Below are 20,901 nucleotides of genomic sequence, written 5' to 3'. Positions count from 1 at the left end.
AACAATAAAGCAGTGATTAATTCATAATGTGTTAAGTGCATTGTGAGTGCTACATGTGTTGAGGGAATTGAACAGTAACTAAATCTCACTGGAAGAGTTGGGAAAGCAATTTTAAATGATAATATGGGTTTTTCCACGTAGAAAAACAGGGGAAGTCATTCTAGGTATAGAATATTGTATGTGCTGAATGACTGTATATATTGTTTTACTTAAGTCTAAACATATTTTCACTATTTATCACAACTTAAAAATAGTAAATTCCAATATAAGTTAGGAATTTTTAATGTTTTTTTCCCCCCACTAGATGCTTATTGCAATGTTCAGTGTGGCAGGATTGGATGTTTTCTCTTGGCTATATCAATCCTAAAAATTCTGAGGAACAGAAGATTACAGAGATGGTCTACAATATCTTCCGGATTCTTTTGTATCACGCAATAAAATATGAATGGGGAGGCTGGAGAGTCTGGGTGGATACGCTCTCAATAGCCCATTCCAAGGTAACAAGCGATTTAGCATTTTACATCATCGGGGTTTCAGCAGTGGATTAATGTCTGTAAACACTCATCTGGTGCCATCTTGTGGGCATCTTGCATTATGGCTGATTCCTTTATCCCAGTTTCCTTTCTTTTCTGTTTTTGTTTTTCTTCTTGGGTTCATACACCTTTAAAGCTTGCAGTATCATATAATTGAAGATCATATAATTGAAACTTTGAGTATGTAAGTTAGGAATTTTAGGTTCCAAAGGTGACCGTCATACATATGTTTTATAGTAGATCTGAGAACTTACACTTGAGTCTTTTAACTAAAACAAACCTACTAGTTCTTAAAAGAATGTTTCATGAAACAGAATCTGAAGTATACTTATAAAGCCTTTTAAAGAGTAATCAGAAATTGTTTTTATTTCTAAGTGAATAATATGTTTAAAGTATTCAAGCTTAGTGTTGTTTTTCATTGCATTATCTTTATTTTTAATCTTAAGAATCTATATGTTTATTTACATTTTAAATATTGTCTGATTTTTGATAAAAAGAAGTAGTAAATTAAAATTTACAGTATGTACACATTAGATTCTGGAAATTCAGAGTTAAGATTTCTCATCATGTGGTGCCATGAAAAGACCCTGGGTGTCAGAAGTTGGCTTTTGCTCCAGTCTGTGCCACAATTCAGTTTTGTTGGCTTTGGGAAAGTCATTTAGTCCTCCGGGCAGGGATTAGAAAGATGTTTCTAAAGGTACAGACAGTTAATATTTTAGGTTTGTGGGCTGTGCAGCCTCTGATGAAGCTACTCAGCTCTCATGCAGTGTGAAAATAGCTACAGACAAAATGTAAGGAATGAACGTGGCTGTAACAGAACTTTACTTACAAAGCAACAGGTTATCAGCGGGTATAACCCATGGGCCATAGTTTGCCAGCCCCTGGTTTTGGAACTTGATTTCCTTTTCCATAAAATAAAGGGTTTTGTATTAAGATAATCTTCAGAGGAATGTCCCTCAACCTAAAATTCTGTCATCCTATCACTTAAATATAAACTAATGTCATATGTGTCTATAAGGAAGGATTTTGAAGTTTTTTTAAATTTTAGAAGACCTTTTATTTCTGTTACATATTTACATTTTATAATATCTTGGCACCTCACTTTTATAATTTCATTAATAAGCTTGAAAATAGTATTTTATAGGAAAACTTATTGTAAATCTTTGTGCAAGAAATGTATATCCTGATTATTCCTAAACAAGCCTATGCAAAGTAACAAATTATAGTAGCCTATATAAAGATAAAATTATAATGTTTTAACAGTTTATAAATGTATTTATTTATAGATATGTGTTATTTTTGACCTCATTTGTTGCAGTAGGCACACATATGAGTAATAGATGGTGAAAACTGATATAGTAATAGTCCTTTGGACATTGTATATTAGTAGCCAGTTCTCTATTTTAGCTCAGATAACTCAAATATTTAGAAGTTCAGCTGGCATATTAACTAGCTTAACATTGAAATACTTAACCAAAAAGAATAGATCATTTTATTTAAAACTTTAATATTGCTAGTTTACCTACCTGTGTCTCTTGCCAAGTCAAATAATAAGTCATATATGACTGTTTTGATGATATTCCAGTTCTTGATGAAACTAAGCATTTGTCTTAGGATTAATATCCACTGTATTTGAAATTTTAAAATTATTAGCACCATTTTTGCTATTATGATGATTTTCTTTGTATAATTTTTTTCTTCTTAATTTATACAGAATGTCTTAATGTGTTCTTTACCTATTTCTAAGGTCACTTATGAAGCACATAAGGAATACCTAGCCAAAATGTACGAGGAATATCAGAGACAAGAGGAGGAAAACATTAAAAAGGGAAAGAAAGGGAATGTGAGCACCATCTCTGGTCTTTCATCACAGACAACAGGAGCAAAAGGTGGAATGGAAATTCGAGAGATCGAAGACCTTTCACAAAGCCAGAGCCCAGAAAGTGAGACAGATTACCCTGTCAGCACAGATACTAGAGACCTGCTCATGTCAACAAAAGTGTCGGATGATATTCTTGGAAATGCAGATAGACCAGGAAGTGGTGTGCATGTGGAAGTGCATGATCTTTTAGTTGACATAAAAGCAGAGAAAGTGGAAGCAACAGAAGTAAAGCTTGATGATATGGATTTATCACCAGAGACTCTAGTAGGTGGAGAGAATGGTGCTCTCGTGGAGGTTGAATCTTTGTTGGATAATGTATATAGTGCTGCTGTTGAGAAACTCCAGAACAATGTACATGGAAGTGTTGGTATCATTAAAAAAAATGAAGAAAAGGATAATGGTCCATTGATAACATTAGCAGATGAGAAGGATGAACTTCCCAACAGTAGCTCATCATTTCTCTTTGATAAAATACCCAAACAGGAGGAGAAACTCCTTCCTGAACTTTCCAGCAATCACATAATTCCAAATATTCAGGACACACAAGTACATCTTGGTGTTGGTGATGATCTTGGATTACTTGCTCACATGACCGGTAGTGTAGACTTAACTTGTACATCAAGTATAATAGAAGAAAAAGAGTTCAAAATCCATACAACTTCAGATGGAATGAGCAGTATTTCTGAAAGAGACCTGGCGTCATCATCTAAAGGGTTAGAGTATGCTGAAATGACTGCTACGACTCTGGAAACTGAATCTTCTGGCAGCAAAATTGTACCTAATGTTGATGCAGGAAGTATAATTTCAGACACTGAGAGATCTGACGATGGCAAAGAATCAGGAAAGGAAATCCGAAAAATCCAGACCACTGCTACAACACAAGTGAGTCATCCTACCTGCATTCTAAAAATGCACTGAGTAGATATGGAGTTGTCAGCGCCAAAGCAGAGTGGTTTCTTACTAGTTACACCGTGTTTATGTGTAATTGTGGTGTAATAGTAATGTATAAAATGGAGTGGTGTGGTGGTTGGTTTAGGTAAAAGAAACCTAAAATATCTGAATCATATATCCAACTGTCGCATACTGTCTGTGTAACTTTGCTCAACCTCTCTGGGCCTGAATTTTTTAAAATGGTACAAGAGGTTGTACCGCTTGAAATATGACCTTTAAGGCCTCTATCACTTGTAACGTTTTATGGTTCTGTGACTACATTGACACATTTGTACTTGAGATCTTCATTCTGAATACTTGATTAATTTAACCTTTCAAGCTTCAGGCCCGACCCTACTCTGTGGATTATAGAAAAGAGGACTTGGAGCCCAGATGGAGCTGGTAAATGAAATGAAGGGGAAGGGAAAAGGGGACTGTTATTTTCAGGTGCTTCCCGTGTTCCAGGCACTGTGCTGTATGTTTTCAGATTTAATCCTGACAGTAGCCCTGTGAGGTCGGTAACATGGCTGAGAAACTTGGAATATTAGCAGTGAGAAGTTTCTTTTACAACCACATGGATAGGTATCGGTATGAGAAAACTAAAGACTTAGTTGGTGAGGAAATGGTGGTGCTGTACTTGTGACCTCAGCATGCCAAAGCTAAAAACAGGCAGGGTTTTCCGACGTTGATATAACTGTGGAGCTTTTGGTTTCTACTTACTTGTTTTCTAGGCTAAATTATGGTTAAGAGCTGAAGAAAACTTAACCCTTAATGATTTATTTTTTGTTGTTGGTTGTCTGGGTTTTTCATTCACCTTTTAATGTCATCAAAGAAGAATTTAACATGTGTCCATTAGAGTTATGACACAGAGAGTAAGCCACACCTCACTGGTGTCTTTGTGCTCTAATAAGATTCTTTGAAAATATGTTCTTCGTGTGGAAAAGGTATTTTTACTTTTTTCTCTATTAACTACTTCCAATTTCCATTTTGTGGCGGTTGTACTATAGTGATAATTTGCAGGGGATAGGGATATTGAATTAAGGGCAGGTTTAAAACAATGGAAAGCATGGTGTATTGTTTACTGAGCATAGTAAACACTAGACTTGCCTGGTTTTCACTCAGATTTCACAGGCATTTATCTGGTTTTCTAACTTATAAAATGTGTGTGTTTTTCTAAATTGAAATACTGTGAGTAAAGCAGGCTTTGAAGTTAACTGGAATCTGTTCAAGTAATATTTCTTTTAGTCTTGTGTTTCTAATTAGAACTAGTTGGTGACATAGACCCAGTATCCTGCACTAGCGTATATGCTCACTTTCATAAGGACACATGGTCTAATGTAAGGACGCATTAAGAGGACTGAGGAGGATCCGGTTTGCAATGAGAACTGTGGTGTTAAACTTAAGTAGTTAGTTACCTTGTCTAGTTTCTGAAATGGCAAAATAAAAATAGTAAGAGTAGCCTTTTCTTCTCAAAAAGTGTTATTTGCAGGGAGTCACCAGGTGCATAATATATGTAAAATATACTAACCTACTGTAGTCAGATACAGAAGCTTTACCCAGTTAACTGTACTCACTGTTTTCATTTTGAAATCAGCTATTTCTTTTGCATTCTACACACGTTCACCTCGTCTGTCTCTAGGCTGTTCAGGGTCGGTCTATCACACAGCAAGATAGAGATCTCCGAGTGGATCTAGGATTTCGAGGAATGCCGATGACCGAGGAGCAGCGGCGCCAGTTCAGCCCAGGCCCACGCACGACGATGTTCCGTATTCCTGAGTTTAAATGGTCGCCCATGCACCAGCGGCTGCTCACCGATCTGCTGTTTGCGTTAGAAACAGATGTACATGTTTGGAGGAGGTAGGAACACTTTTTTTCTATAAATGACTACTTTCGCTTGAAAAAATGAATATTTTAAATGAGCAGCATCAACTAAAAGAGACGTATCATTAAAAATCTCACAAATTAAATCTATCAAAAATAATCAAACATTGAAATTTTTATGGAAACATAGATATTTTCATAATGGCTATAAGGCTGGGTATCTCAAATTAAAAGGTATCCAAGAATTTAGGCTTAAGACAATTACAAAGCAAAATCCGGCATTGCCTATTCTATATGAAAAAGAGATTTAACCAAAAAAAAGGTTCAGTATTGGTTCAAAGTAATTTCCACATTTTTATCTTTTTCTGTTAAAATTAATACTATATAGTACATATATTTTTGGTAAAAAGATTATAACATATAATGTTAAAATAAAATTTATAATTACCTTATGACATGTTTTTAGAACTTACACCATTTAAGTGGCAAGTGGGTATCAGTTCAAATATACTCATTTAAAGAAAACAAAGTAAAAAACATAGTTCAGTTGTTTTATTTAAGTTTAAATAAATTTACTAAATTAAAACAAAACAATTCTACATAATTTAAAAAATTACCTTACCTCACTTTCAATTTAATTTTCTAACGGCAAATATGCAATAAATTAATCATTTTGAGAGTGTCATTTACATGTTCATGCAGATAAAATAGGGATTTGATGGCTGTATGTACTGGAGCACCCCCCCCCCCCCATCAGCGAGTGCGCCTCTCTGCTTCTCCTTATTTCCCTTCTAAGATTCAGAGGAGGCTTCTGCTCCCAGCTTCAGTTCAACACAGGGAACTTACCAAGCCAGGACTCTTCTTTCTCTTTCTTTCCCTTCTTCCTTCCTCCTGTTCCTTGTCTTCCTCTCCCTCCTCCTCCTCTCTCTCCTCTTTCTTGTCCTCTTCCTCCTCTTCTCTTCTTCTTTATTATTTTCCTAAAAGAAGCCCCTGAAGAAATTTCCCTGTTAGGTCTCACTTGTCAGCAGGATCCTGTGCTCTTCTTGAGTCAGTCAGGCCTACATAAGCGCAGTCCTGGTTACAAACCTAGTAGCTATGGTGAAGCCAGTCTTTCCTTTACCTGACCTAGCTCAATGATAGAACACAATCTAGATTGTTTTAACAGGGAATCAGGAATGACTATCATAGAAGCAATCAGTGTCTGGCATAGAAAGATTTTAGTTCTCATTTTATTTGGTCAGTTTGTCCTTAGTCTGCAGAAGCAATGATAGATGCAATGGTCTTTCCATTGATGTGCTAAATTACCTGGTGATGGTAAATAAGGAGATTGGAATACTGTGAAATACATTCATGTTAACATGAATATCAAAGTATGGAGATAAGAGGTGTAATTTATTAATTACAATATCAGTAGCCCCCAGGTGACTGATACTCAGCTTTCCTTGCCTTAACATAGTGTGTGTCTTTCTGTGTTTTCTTTCATGGGCTCTCATAAAATTTCCCAAATAGAATTCTAAGTAATTAAAATTTAAAGATAGATAGCACTTTAATTTTTAAGACAGGATAACATCTTGAGATCTAAGATATAATAGATGATATTTTGCAGTTCTAAAAAGATGAGAATCATTGACTTAAATTTGATCATGGAGTAATCTTTTTTTTTCTGTTAGAAAATAGTTCATATTCTTGACTGACAGCAAACTGAAGCAGTGTATTTCTCTGGGCATCTGGGAATTGTATGTTTTGTGTAGCAGAGGTTCACTGCTGACCTTTGAGATCTTTTTCCCTTTTTTATTCAGTAAGTACTTGAATTTTTACCCATTCATTTATACTCCCCTATCACATCTCTTCTGTGACCAACAGTATACACTTTCAGTATGGCTGGTCAGAGCAGGAGCTGCACTCTGCTGCTGGATCAAATTGTCAGTTAACTATCCACTTGTTCTCCCTTTCAGTATAAAACAAAATATATTCTTTTAGCCAAATTAATTGACCTAGTCATATGTCTTTGAATCTAGTTAATACACTGAGTTTTTTAAGTGAAACAAAGCAATGAGTTAATGTACTTGGGTACATACACAAAAAATCCATGCAGAGATGAATGCTGTTTTTAGTAATATGATATCTTAATGGTAAATTATTTTCTCTTCTAATAGCTCTATTTTAAATTTGCCTAGCTCTTATTTTTTACTTGAAAAATATCTTTATAAAATGTAGCCTTAACTTCTTTTTTTTAAACCAAAGAAATGTTAATTTGTGTTTTGTTTTTCTGCTATTTTAGCCATTCCACAAAGTCTGTAATGGATTTTGTCAATAGCAATGAAAACATTATTTTTGTACATAACACCATTCACCTCATTTCCCAAATGGTAGACAACATCATCATTGCTTGTGGAGGAATTTTACCTTTGCTCTCAGCTGCTACATCACCAACTGTAAGTACTTTGCTTCCATCTAGTGGTTATGTTTTATAATTACATCTCTAGAGCAGGTCAGTGGTGGTACGTTTTGTAAACATGAATTTTAACACTTGTTCACCTAAGGAAACTTTTAAACCATATAATTTAAAATTGTATATATATATATATTCTTATCTCATATATATATATTCAGATATATATATGTGTGTGTGTATATATATATATTCTTATCTCTTTTAATTGTCAGTGTTGGGTTCCAGCTATGTGTGTTTATAAAAATACTTCTCAGAAGAGCTGTGACCATAAAGGATTTAGCTTTATTTTCTATATATTGTTTATCTCTCCAAATATACATTGTAATAAACTGTCAAAATCCTAGTTCTGTAGATCTTTAAGTTCTAAAGTACATGGTTGTTGTAGAATAATCACAGTCCTGAATCTAAATTTAGAAAAAGGTATAATTAGATATGCAGTCTGATATGAACTATTTGAAATATTTTTAAACTTAATATTATTTTAAACTATATATAGGAGTTGTATGTTTCTGTTCTCTGAGATTTAATCTTGAAGCCATTAATTTGCCTCAAAAAGGGTATCAAATGAGTTCTTAGAGTGTTTCTTATTTAAAACTTAGGTACTTCCGCTAAGTATAAATAACATTTTTTCTGCATTAGAAAAATTTCATAATCCTTAAAAACCTCACAAACTTTTGTTAGTCATATGGCATCTTATAGCATTTTCATCTGATTTGATTTATTGAGTCAACATACATTTTTTAAAAATATAGACTTGTCTACATATAAGACATTAAAGTATTTTAATATATATGTTTAAAAGGCATTTAATGTTATTTATATGTCAGTTAAAGTGTAATAGTTAAATAAGAATAACTATATTTCAAGAGTCATTTAAAAATATCTCTGGTTCATACTAAAAAATAAAACAGAACACACTCCACTAATTGCTCAGCTGGGAAAGAACATGGAACCTGGCTTCCCATATTAACTGTGTTCTTGCTGTCATGTTGGAAACTTATCCGTTAGCCCATATGTATCCTTTTTCCAGAGAGAAACTTACTGCTTTGTTAAGATGTTTACTTGATGAGACAGTCCTTCCAAATTGATCTCTGGCTTTATTTCATCATTAACAAGCTTTTCCTACTTGACTCTTTTTCTCACTGTCCCGTTGTCAATGCCACCATCCCCAAAGCAGCATTGAAACTTAAATATTAGCATCAAAAGAATGTATCCTCAATACACCTCCCCTTCACAGGCATACATACTTCTATTTCATCCGAATATTTATTAAAGAGTCTCCAAAGGCAAGAAGGCTATTTCAGGAGGGAGAGCCCCAGAACAGTTCTTTACGGACTAAATGGAATTAGTAACTGACCGAGGAAGTGGAAGCGGGAAGAAAAATAGTTAATGGTGTGTGAAGAGTGCAGATAGCCTGCGAGGTTAACATACCATCCCTTCTCTTTAATCTCTGATTTCCTCTCATGACATGTATCAAATTCTGGTAAATTGAGAATTGTGTATAATTTAAGAAAATACATTCTATCACACAACATTGTAAACTGACTATACTTTAATAATAAAATATATATAAAGAATGCATTCTAATACTTGGGCAGGAAGAGGGGTTTTTTCCCTCTCTTTTATACATCAAAAACAAAATTAATCAATGTTTCATCCTGGCATTTTTCTTCATTGTTTAAATTTTGTTTCATATCTTATAAATTATAATTTGTTGTCAGGAAATTTTTAAAGGTTATACTGAAATTTTCTTTAAAATATAGTATTGCTTTAAGATTTTCTGTAGAACAAAAATGATCTTTATATAAAATTAGCAGTAGACATTAAAATGTGTCTAGATTTGAAATATTCACATTACTAAATAGTATTCCAAAGTTTTAAACTAAAAGCTCTCTATCAAGATAAATACTAAATTAATCTAATAACGTATCAATAAACATTATGGTTTAAATACTATATTGCTACCTAAATTTACTTATTTTTTATCTCCTAATGAAGATAATGACATTTTGAGGTTTGACTTCCAAAATTAACACCTGTGCAGTTCTAAAACCACTGTAGTGGAATTTGAAACTGTTTTACTTATTTTTTAGACTGTTCTCAACAGACTTGTGAATTCATTCAATTGTAGAAACTTTTCTTCATTGTCTCTGTCTCTAGAATCTGTTATTTTGGTCCATTAACTAATTGTACTGATGCTTCATTGTGCAACATAGCTTATTTTATGTTCTTTGATAAATTGCTTCCCTAAAAGAAACAAAGAGACCCTTTTCTCCCATTTCATTCTGGTAGAAAACATGGTTGGTGCCGACTGTTGAGTCATGTTTTCTATTACTTGGTTGTATAATATTCTTGCTAAAAACTGTAATGTAGTAGAGGGAAATAATTAGGAAGGGGGAAGTTGAGTAAAAAAAGACATTAAAATGGAAGATAGAGAACTTTTTGACTTAGATTTAAAATATAAAAAGTCAAAAGAGAATTTTATATAGAATGAGTGAAAAAGGAAACATTGACAGCATACAGATTATCAAAGGGAAACACTGTCATGTAGATGCCTTTAGAATGTCAATCCTAGATATGTAATGAGAGATACAAACATTTGCAACTAACCTTTGAGTGATCTGTAATTTTGTTTAGGTGTGTGAAGTTTTTCAAAATATTTATACATTATATACAGATATGTATTTGACAAATAAGTAAGAGTAATAATGGTATTGCAGTGGATGGCAAACTTATTCTGTATATGGATCATATAGTAAATATTTTCAGTTTTGTGGGCTATATGTTCTGTCCTAACTACTCAAATCTGCTAGTTTTGCAAAAGCAGCAATACACCATCACGTAGAGGAGCAGGTGTGGGTGTGTCAGTGAAACTTCATTTATCTTTGGCACGTGGGTCCTAGTTTGCTGACCACTGACTTACAGTACCATTTTCGCATAAAATACAAATGTCGCAGTATAGTTTTAGTTTTAAACTAAATTTTATTTTGGTATGAAACTTTATAACTTATTGCTGACCATTGAAAATTCAGTATTTAGAGCTTAAGATATATTTATTATTTCCTGTTAATCAAGAGCTTGCATTTGACTTAATGATCATTTACTGTAGTTTACTTTTTTAAAACAATTTTACTGATTGTTGTGGTCACTATGTTTTATTAGAAGGTGTGTAACATTTTCACATGCAGCCATACTAAATTTTTTTAGCTTTGATACATCTAACATTGAAATTGTACTTAATTTTGAAAGGGTAAGTAGAATGTTAAATGTTCTTTATAATTCTCTATTAAAAATTCAACCCATGAAAATGTCTTTCCAATTTCTCAATATAAGTGTGGATCTCAGACAGTATACTCCTTTTCATCAAAAACAAAATTATTTTCCAATAATCAGCGAGTCCTAGACACGACTTTTCTGAAGTTATGATTTAATGGAGGCATATAGGTTTTATCATGAGGTAAATCTATATTTTAGCCTGGGTTCTACTACTTACTAGATGTGACCTCAACCTCAGTTTCTTCATTTTAATGGTGTTACTTTTACTTACCCATCAGAGAGTTTGGGAAAATTAAGTTAAGTAATACCACTGGATGGAGAAGGCTTTTACTGAATGTTTCCCTCCTTCACTTCCTTTTGGAACCTTTTATTCAGATTTGTATCATGATAGAATAATCTTCCTATTTATGCAACAAGCCTGTCCCATTCAGAATTCTGAAATTTAAAATAGGATAGTTGAGACAAATTTAGTTATTATAGGTGATCCATTTTGATGGCAAAAGTCTAAAGTGGTGTGATCTTTTTATCTGCTATCTCCATGGGATTGGCATAGTAGTGGTCTGTTTTCTGCCCTTGGACCTTATATGAATACAGTAATCTGTGCTAAGGGTAACATTTGTGTATTGCTGTTGCAGTGTTATGTGAGAAATTTTGAGCTGCTTAATCTTACTTGTAAGGAAATATTTCAATGGAAACCTTACGGAAAAAAGAATATAGATATACAGTGTTTGTATTATAATGACACCTCGAACTTAAAATTCGTTGAAGGAGTAGGATTTTTTTGGAGTTTCAGTTTTACCTAGATTACTGAAAATCTTATATTGCATAGAAAATAAATTACAAAAATAAAATAGTTTCAAGTCTCTAAATTAGAGAAATAGTTTTAACTTCAGTAGTCAGGAAGAAAAATAGACCTGATTTCAGTGTGTAGTTTGACCAAGTCTTTGGTTTGGGGAAGAAGTATTCTTTTTGTTGTTCTTGTTGAGTTTTTGAAGTTAATGTTTCTATGACTAGTCACTTGAATTGTCATTTATATTCTGTACATTGATCAAGTTGGTCATGAATGAAAGCAAGGAATTAGAGAAAAAAATAAAGAGAAGCAAAGAACACGTATCAACTACAAATTGCATAATCATTTTAAGTTGACCATTTTGGTCAACCATCCAGAACACTGGATGTTTAGAATATAATTTGGTGTCATGTACTGTATGCTTTCATTTTCTCTGTTATAGACAAATAATAGAGACTGATATTTCTGGCTTTCCTAATAGTTTCATAATCATAAGAAAGAAGAACAACTTTTTCTGTCAAAAATGATGACAAGGTCTTAATTTTAGTTTGCATTTTCTTATCATTATCAGGATATGTAGCTAATAGATTTGGAGAAACTAGTATTTTTTGTTTGTTTGTTTATCTTGTAACACTGATTATACTTCAGTATTCTCAGGATGCTGTTGTATGTTTTCCTATACAATGTACCATGAAAATAGTGTATTTTGAAATTTATGCTCACGTACATTGTCGAAAAGCAGAGAATGGAAACAGTTGATGACTTTTATTATGAAACTTAATTCTATCCAAATTTTTAATATATTGAATATAATTCTTAATAAGACTCTGAAACTTAGTGTGATATCTATGCGATTATCTTTGTTCACATGCCACCTTGTTTAGTGTATCAATAAGTTCTTTTCTAGCAAGGGAAAGCAGTTTTTAAGTTAGAATCACTTAAATATTTTATTATGTTATTAACTCCTGGGGGTTTTGGTCTATAGAAAAGGTTCCAAATATGTTAAGAAACAAAATGACATGATTCCTTAATGAAAATTCCGGTAGGTTGGTATAGTTTATTTTCCTAAGTCATTTCTGCTTAAACCAGTACTGATTCAGGGCCTTTACAGAGACATTGTTATTTTATTTATTGAAATGTTTCCTTAGTCATCTTCTAGGAAAAGATATTTATTTTGTAAAGTAGAATATGCATAATTTCTAGTATATGAACTCTGTTTACATAGATATTATTTGGGCAGTTACCGTAATGAAAAAATAAATATAAGTCTATTTGATATTTAATTTTAATCATATGTAATTTATAAAATGAATATCTCTTCTGAGAATTTTTGCTTTTAATAAAATAATCAAATATAATTTTAGTATATTATTTTGTGTTTCAATTTTACATTGTATTTTCATTTAATTTTAATAATTTCCTTTTCTTGTACTTTTTTGGTCTGTTGTCTGTTTTGTCTAATGCATGTCCAGGGTTCTAAGGTTAGTATTGCTTAAGTAATTTTCAGGTTTTCAGTTTTAAATTTTATTTTTGCTTATTTATGAAATTTTTGACTTAGTTATACTTTGAGTTTCCATACCATCTTTAACATTAAGTATACTTTGATATGTTTAGAAGACTCAGTAGGAGGATTATTTTCTCAATGCACTGATGAATTAATTTTTTATTATTCACAGTAATCTTTAGACTAAACTATTGTAATAGAGTGAAAACAACAGTATTTCAGTCATATGTACAATCAAGTGCTAACTGGTTCCAATGAAAGAAAATTGGATGGAATATTATGTTAAGATTTAATAATAATCCTAAGTGGGTAATCTTTATTATTAAACCTATGTTATGATATTTATGTAACATTTCTTCATATTTATAATTTACTTTTACATAGAATTAATAAGAACTCCCTTTTAGGTTACTGGTTGTGTTAAAATTTTAAAATAAAAAGCTTTCTTATTTTGCTTAGTCAAAAATAACAATCTGGCAAATTACATGGTTGACTAATAACTCTGTTTATAATTTCTGTTTATAATTTACTCATTTAAAAATGAAAACATACTTTGAAGCTTAGGCCTTGTAGACCCCAAAAGACTTAAAAATAAGATCATTAATTAGTAAAATGAGTTAAATTTCTCATAATTTTAGTAATTCAAAATAATGAAGAATTTCTGTGAGAATGCATGTATAGATATCCTAAAATTCTAGTATTTTGAAAATTTTTCAGGATGTTTGATAGACCTCAGCAATGGCCGGACTTCCAGCCCATTATAACACACTTATATTGATAACATGTTTAAAAGAAGGCTTTATATAAAATTAATTTTTTGACTTTTATTATATACTAGTGTGTCGTGGTCACAGATTTTTAATTCATGCTATGAAATGATGCTGCATATCAGTGAAGTACTAGGAAATAAGGGATCTTTATTTTTTAAACTCCAAGTAATGAATGAATCATTTCTTTAGGCCGTGGATACCGAATTGGCATAATGTAAATCAACAATTGAAAACAAATTTTTGTCTATTTTCAAGCTCCTCTTAGAGAGAATGATTGTAACACTATTTTGATGTTACACGGAAGGGAGAAAGACTACATTTTATACTCCACTTATAATTGAGTTCAGTTATATAGTGCTTGCAGTGGAGTCAGCTATCATTTTTCTTATTCACGTTGTACACAAGAAGTGTTTGAGGTGTGTGTGTGTGTGTGTGTGTGTTTTAACTCAGTGTTCCTGCTGACACATGCTAATGTGAATAGCAATATGTTTAAGTAGAATGAAGAGTATAAATAATGTCAAAATGAGACCTTAAATAGGAGCAGGTAGCCTATAAAATATGCTTACTGTATAGCTGAATTTATCATTTGATGCAGAAGTAAGGTTAATCAATACGGCTAGTGTGCCCATTTTAAGAAAATTTAAAAAGTGATATTTTTTATTTATAAGGCATTCCTTACTTTTCTGTTTTTGAGGCACTGAGAAAATGAGGCCTAATCACAATGAACCAAAATAATTAAACTGTTCTATAGTTCACAATGAAAAGTAAAATAAGAAATGTTGCTATTGCTTATAAAAGACAAAGCTGGACATCTTACGAGACAGAATACTTTGTGGATTCCCTTTCAAAGCGGGAAATTATATTTTACTATAGACTTTATTTTAGTGAAAGTACAGCTTCACCAATCTAGAACACTACTGATTTTTCTTATTGCGAGTGTCTTGTATGGGTTGTAAATTAATATCAGAAGAGGAATTAATTACCTTCTTGAGTATTTTTACCTTAAATTTTTACCATACATGCAGGATACCTAGTAGCTTCACATTCTGAAATGGATAAGAAATTGTCATACATTCTAATCTGACAGTTGTCTCATTTTGATGCCAAATGAAAGTGCCATATATCTTTCCTGTTACTCATCATACATTTATGGGAAAGAAAAATTAGTTCATATCATTTTATAAATGAGAGTGATATTTTAGGAAAGAATTATCAATTTTTTTGTCTTTGTTAACTAAAAAAATAGAACAAAACTGGTATAAATATATGCACGTGATTATTTCTAAATATCTTTATGAAATGATCTTAGGTTTGGAACATAGTTTCTATAAGTAATGATGTTTAAATATAACATTGATTTTAAAAATAGACGTTTCTTTTATTTAAGGATAATTTCTGGGTAAACTGATTAAATTTGATAACCAGCTCTTGTGATACGTGGAATTAGTTTATGATTTATAACTTACTTTGTTTACAAAATATACTAAACTACTGTTAATCTGAAGTATGTATATACATGTATTTTATTTCCAAATTTTAAACAAGGCTTAAATTTTCTACTTTCTTAAAGACGGAATTGGAAAATATTGAAGTGACGCAAGGCATGTCAGCTGAGACAGCAGTAACTTTCCTCAGCCGATTGATGGCCATGGTTGATGTACTTGTATTTGCTAGCTCTCTAAATTTTAGTGAGATTGAAGCTGAAAAAAACATGTCTTCTGGAGGTTTAATGCGACAGTGCCTAAGGCTTGGTAAGTCTATTAAGAATAACACCACATGTTAAATAATAACCTACAGGTTGTTTTTTTTTTAATGCTCTGTGATACATAAAGTATTAATGATATACTTTGATGATTATGTAATGTAAAGATTACCTTGTAATTCTTCAGAATTCCTAAACTGAAAAATCATAGTATCTTCACATTGGAGATTTTATGGGATTGATCTTTAATGGATTATAATTTGCAATAAAGTCAAATATATTTTGAATTGTTTCAAACACAGTAGGACTATAACATTTTTCATTAAAGTGATTTTAATGTAAATCCATTTATGAATCCTTTTTTTGGTAAACTAAAACAGAGGATAGCTGTCCTGAGCCTACAAGCTTATTAGGAAACTAATGACATAGTTTTATGCATGTAATGCTAAAGGATAAAATCGACTCTGCCAACATCCTTGATACGTTGTCTTTTTACCCATAATTTAACAAACTGTGTGAAAATCTACACGTCTGTAGTTTCAGGGGAGAGGTTGTTTCTCAACCAAGGAAGGAGTAAGAACTTGCTTTAAGAATAATGGAATGAAACATGCTCTTTATGTTGTTTTGCATTTTTGTATTTTCCTGAGAGGAACCATTTCCTATCCATTGTAAGGGAGAGACTGACCACAAAGAGATCCCTCTGTCAACCAGGGGGTGTGGGAAAATTTACAGCGGGCCATCACAAGCATTTCTGTTGATATTTAACAATAGGTGACAGATTGAACTTTGTGAGAAAGACAAATATTTTTTTAATGCCTCAGTGTCTTGAAAACAGCATTTATTTGGTTAAACCTTTATTTCTGAATATATTCCAAGGCTTTACTGCTGATTTCATTTTTGTTGTAATGATTCCTAGCAGATTTAGTTTTTATCATCCACAGTCAAGTTTTGTAAGTGAATAATAATGAAGCAATTATATATCGATATGTGCTGTTTACTGTCCAAGGATTTTTCATATACTGATTCAGTTAATCAGTATATACTCATTTTCTAATGAGGAAACTGAGGCACAGATAGTTTAAACGGCTGACCCAAGACCACACAACTCATAGCCAGGATTCAAACTCAGATGGCCTGATTCCAAAATTTGTACTGTTTATTACTATGCTTTACTGCTTCTTAAAATAAGTCAGTGAATGAAAAGCTTGTTCTTCCTGAATGCTTGTTGACAAAGGCCGTAGGCTTTCTTACCATGAAGACAGGTGGATTTTGAGACTTGTGAGACTTGACAATTATCGCCTGACTTGGCAGTGTTGTACCCTATATGGTCACCAAGATAGTCAAATAAGGACAATATCCTTATTATTTAAAAAATTATCAAATGTGAGTAAGTTTTTAAAAATTTTTATTGATCCATTAATTCCAGAATTTTGAAGGGTTGAAGGGGATAGAGTAAGAAAGGATATACTGGGAACTTCAGAGGCCCTCATAAAATTCTGTTTCTTCAGCTGATTAGTAGTTTACGGGTAATTTGTTTTTATTTTTTGACTTCATGAATGTTTTGTATGTACTTTTCATTACTGCATTTTATAATTAAAAAACATTTATTAATCTGATTGATTTGAAGAAGAATAATGGGATGGAGAAAATGGAAGAAAAAATTTTTTTAAATATGTCAAAGTCAATAGTTTATATTAATAAAATTAAAAAAAATTTAAAACGTGTCAAAGTCAATAGTTTATATTAATAAAATGTTTTTGTTTTTTAAAAAAGTTTGCTGTGTTGCTGTGAGAAACTGTTTAGAATGTCGGCAGAGACAGAGAGACAGGGGGACCAAACCTTCCCATGGAAGCAGTAAACCTCAAGAAGCTCCCCAAGGTGTGACTGCCACAGCAGCTTCCAAGGTAATTAGACATTTTCTCTGTTCAGTATAATTTATAATTTTTTTTTTAAGTTTATGAAAACAAAGTGACATGGTATCACTTCATGGAAGAGTGAGGGCTTGATAATCGGATGGCTATACAGTCCAGTTCTGGCTTCTCCTCTTCAGAATTGTTACCAAGATTACTTAACCTCTCTGAGACTGGTAGTTTGTGGTTACTAAATGAAGATACTGGTAATTTCTACTTCGTAGGGTTCTTATAAGGATTATATTCATAGCACTGAAGAGTTTTTAATTATTACTATTTTTAATAGTTACATATATTCTCACAGAGTTCAATTTGTGAATAATGTACTTTTTAAGTGGATATGCTTTGTGGGTTAAAAGTCCCATAATATTCAACAAAAATGTATTGAATGCTCGTAAAATGAATGAATGGTTTACAGTATCTTGGAATGCCTCAGTGGTTCTCATTCTGTTAGTTCTCTTTGTTGTATGTTTAGCTGACCATTTGCATCACTTCCAGAGTTGCAGTTACAGGACTTTTAGGTCCTACATAACTGACCCTTGCTTAACTTCAGCTACAGCTTGGATCTCCTGACCCTTGCTTTTACCATTCTAGTCACATTGTAGACTTCATGCAGTTCATCAGAAGAATTTTTTTTTTAATCTTTAGACTTTGGCATAGCTTCCCTTTTCTTGAAATGTCCATCCTTATCTTTCACTCCATTGCATCTGTTCCACTCTTGGCCTTAGCTTAAGTTTAACTCTCTGAGGGAAACGTTTTCTGATAGCTTCACTGGCACCCCAAGCTAGGGGAGGTTCCTCTGTTTGATATTTTCTTAAAATCCAGTAGGCCTCTTATCACTTGCTGTATTTATATTAGATGTTTGATAGCGACACAGTGGTTTTTTGCTCAATGAGTGAAGACATGAAGTAAAAGTTTAATTCATTAAAAGTTCTGTGGCTTCAAACTTCTGCAGTTTTCAAGCAAAACAACCACACATTTAGTATAATTGTATTGCAACCTCACTTTTTCATTACTGTTAGAGAAACATTCCTGAAATAATTAGGCCATATATTATTTAACTGCTGACAAGGTTCTCCGTTGCTTAGAAAATTAAATATAAACACATCAGCAGTAATGTTTCATGTTATTTGTGTAGGGATAGGAGACCGTACGTTACTTGAGGACATGTCCATATCTTATACACATTTGTAATTATAAATATACACCGTGTATGGCCCTATGGGTACTTTATCAAAAGAGCACAAAGTCTGGAATCAGACAATTCTGACTTTGTACCCTGGCTCTACCACTTTGTGGTTTTGTGACCCAAGACCAATTCCTTAGTCTCCTGTGCCTTAGTTTTCCAGTCTTTAAAATGGGTATATATCTTAATTTATAAGGTATTTGTATGAATTAAATAAAACACAATAATGTGTTGAAGTACTTAGTAATTCCAGAAATGCAGTGAAAAGTCAATTAATACTAATTCCCTTCCTCTCTCTAGGAGTTAGCTACTCCGTATATATACTCATGAAGTGAATAAATTAGTATTTTTGAGAACTTAGATTTTAAAGGTTTCTGTCAGTGGACAATAGGGAGTTTTTCAAGTCTGTCAAATCAAGCATCACACTGATGATTATAGAAAATGGACAGAAAAGCTCAGTGAGAGGGAAATTCATAGTAACTTTGTTGAGCTATTCAGTGTCTCTCTAGCAAGACTTTGGCAATGAAAAATGGATAAGTGATGGATATAGAAATACTAGGGGAAAATTTGAGTTGGTACAAAAACACTTTTCAGAATAGAGAATCAGTGAACCTAGTTGGGTTTTCTCCCTGTTTTTATGCATTTTTAGTGTGGCAACTGAGTAAGTAAATTCATAGTTAATTTTGGTGTATTACTAACCTGTGTGGACTTGCATTAGCTACACATTTTCATCAGGCCTCATTTTTCCTACTTTGTAAAAAAGAGCAATGATATAAGCTTTTCCTATAAAAAAGTCTCAGATTATGGACATGTAAATACTTTATAAACTGTAAAATAGTGTATAAATTAAAATTATATAAATTTTTTCATCTATGCTATTAATAGTGTATTCTTTCTTTAATCATCCTGTGATAAAGATAATTAGCCTATTATTTAGATATAGCTGAGATTCAGAGAGGTTAAATATCTCACCTAAGGTCATATGGCTGGTAAATTTTGGAATTGTGAAGGAAGCCAAATAACTATCAACCTTCAAATACCATACTCTTTCCACTATGCTGTGCTGCAAAGGAATCAAACGTCTTAATTTAAGAGTGAAGTAGCATAATTGAGGCTTATAGAGAAATAGAAGGAGGCTTATTACTTATTTTTAATTAGAGTAACAAATTACTCTATGTGTAGGAATTGTATTTGGTACTTTACATATATCATCTAATTTAATCCACACAATTTTTAACATATTTTGTAAGTGAAAAAATGCTAGGTTGGGTTTCAGAATTCTGTCTCACAAGTTTGCTGTGTGACATATTACCTAAAACTTGTGGATTTTTGTATCTTCAACTATAGGAAGGATTTTTAAGGTGATTATCTTTAATATCTTTCAGCTTTAATATTAAGGCTACAACTAAATTTTTTTGTTACCATTTCTAACTTTTTGTAGATCATGAAATGCTTACACACATGAAAGCTCATGTAATAATGTAATATAATAATCTCATACATTATAAAAGCATGATGGATAAATGAACCCGATGACTCAAAGAGATTTATTAACTAGAGGTACAGAATGTGAAGCTCACAAAAATGTAGTTACAAGCTTGAGGTCACATAGCGGAGATTTGAGCCCAGAGTATAAGATCAATCTTCTGCCACAGTCTCCCAGCCTTTCTGAGTCTATAGTGGTAGCTGTGCTGATAAAGAACGGGAAGAACACTAGGAAGCGAAAGCAGGACAAGAGTAGAGGGGAACGGGAGAGGCTTGGTAATAGAGCATGGCTGTCAGTGAGTGTTCAGTGATGAGGGGAAGGGAAGAATCGGGCCAGCTTAATGCCTAAATTAAAGAGATTAGAAAGTATACTGCTATATAAGTTTCTGCAGTATACTATTTTTTCAAAATTCTGTCTTTTTTCAAGACTCCCCTAGAGAATGTTCCAGGTAACCTGTCTCCGATTAAGGATCCCGATAGACTTCTTCAGGATGTGGATATCAATCGCCTTCGTGCTGTTGTCTTTCGGGATGTGGTAAGTTATGCCCGCCTGATTTTCCAGAAGAAAGCTTTCCACTGACATTTGTGTAAAATAATTTAAAATTTAGAAGAAAGCTGCATGTTAAAACTAAATGCCCTAGTGTCAGGGATTGTAGG

The 20,901-nt window shown here is 32.6% G+C and overlaps 1 protein-coding gene across 6 annotated transcripts in view; it reads left to right on the top strand.

Annotated features, from left to right (window-relative positions):
* NBEA (neurobeachin) overlaps nucleotides 1-20,901 on the top strand; it is a 536,299-nt gene that overhangs the window by 144,592 nt on the left and 370,806 nt on the right. For all 6 annotated transcript variants that reach the window (XM_031465874.2, XM_064493205.1, XM_064493203.1 and 3 more), the window contains exons 21-27: nucleotides 305-497; nucleotides 2,281-3,297; nucleotides 4,985-5,202; nucleotides 7,448-7,601; nucleotides 15,532-15,712; nucleotides 17,437-17,567; nucleotides 20,672-20,779. In XM_031465874.2, coding sequence (XP_031321734.2) covers nucleotides 305-497; nucleotides 2,281-3,297; nucleotides 4,985-5,202; nucleotides 7,448-7,601; nucleotides 15,532-15,712; nucleotides 17,437-17,567; nucleotides 20,672-20,779 — 2,002 coding nt within the window. The remainder of the gene's footprint in view (nucleotides 1-304; nucleotides 498-2,280; nucleotides 3,298-4,984; nucleotides 5,203-7,447; nucleotides 7,602-15,531; nucleotides 15,713-17,436; nucleotides 17,568-20,671; nucleotides 20,780-20,901) is intronic.

Source organism: Camelus dromedarius, chromosome 13 (genome assembly GCF_036321535.1).
Source record: "Camelus dromedarius isolate mCamDro1 chromosome 13, mCamDro1.pat, whole genome shotgun sequence".
NCBI lineage: Eukaryota > Metazoa > Chordata > Mammalia > Artiodactyla > Camelidae > Camelus > Camelus dromedarius.
The sequence above is the reverse complement of the archived record's forward strand: the minus strand, read 5'-3'. Positions and strand labels throughout refer to the sequence as shown.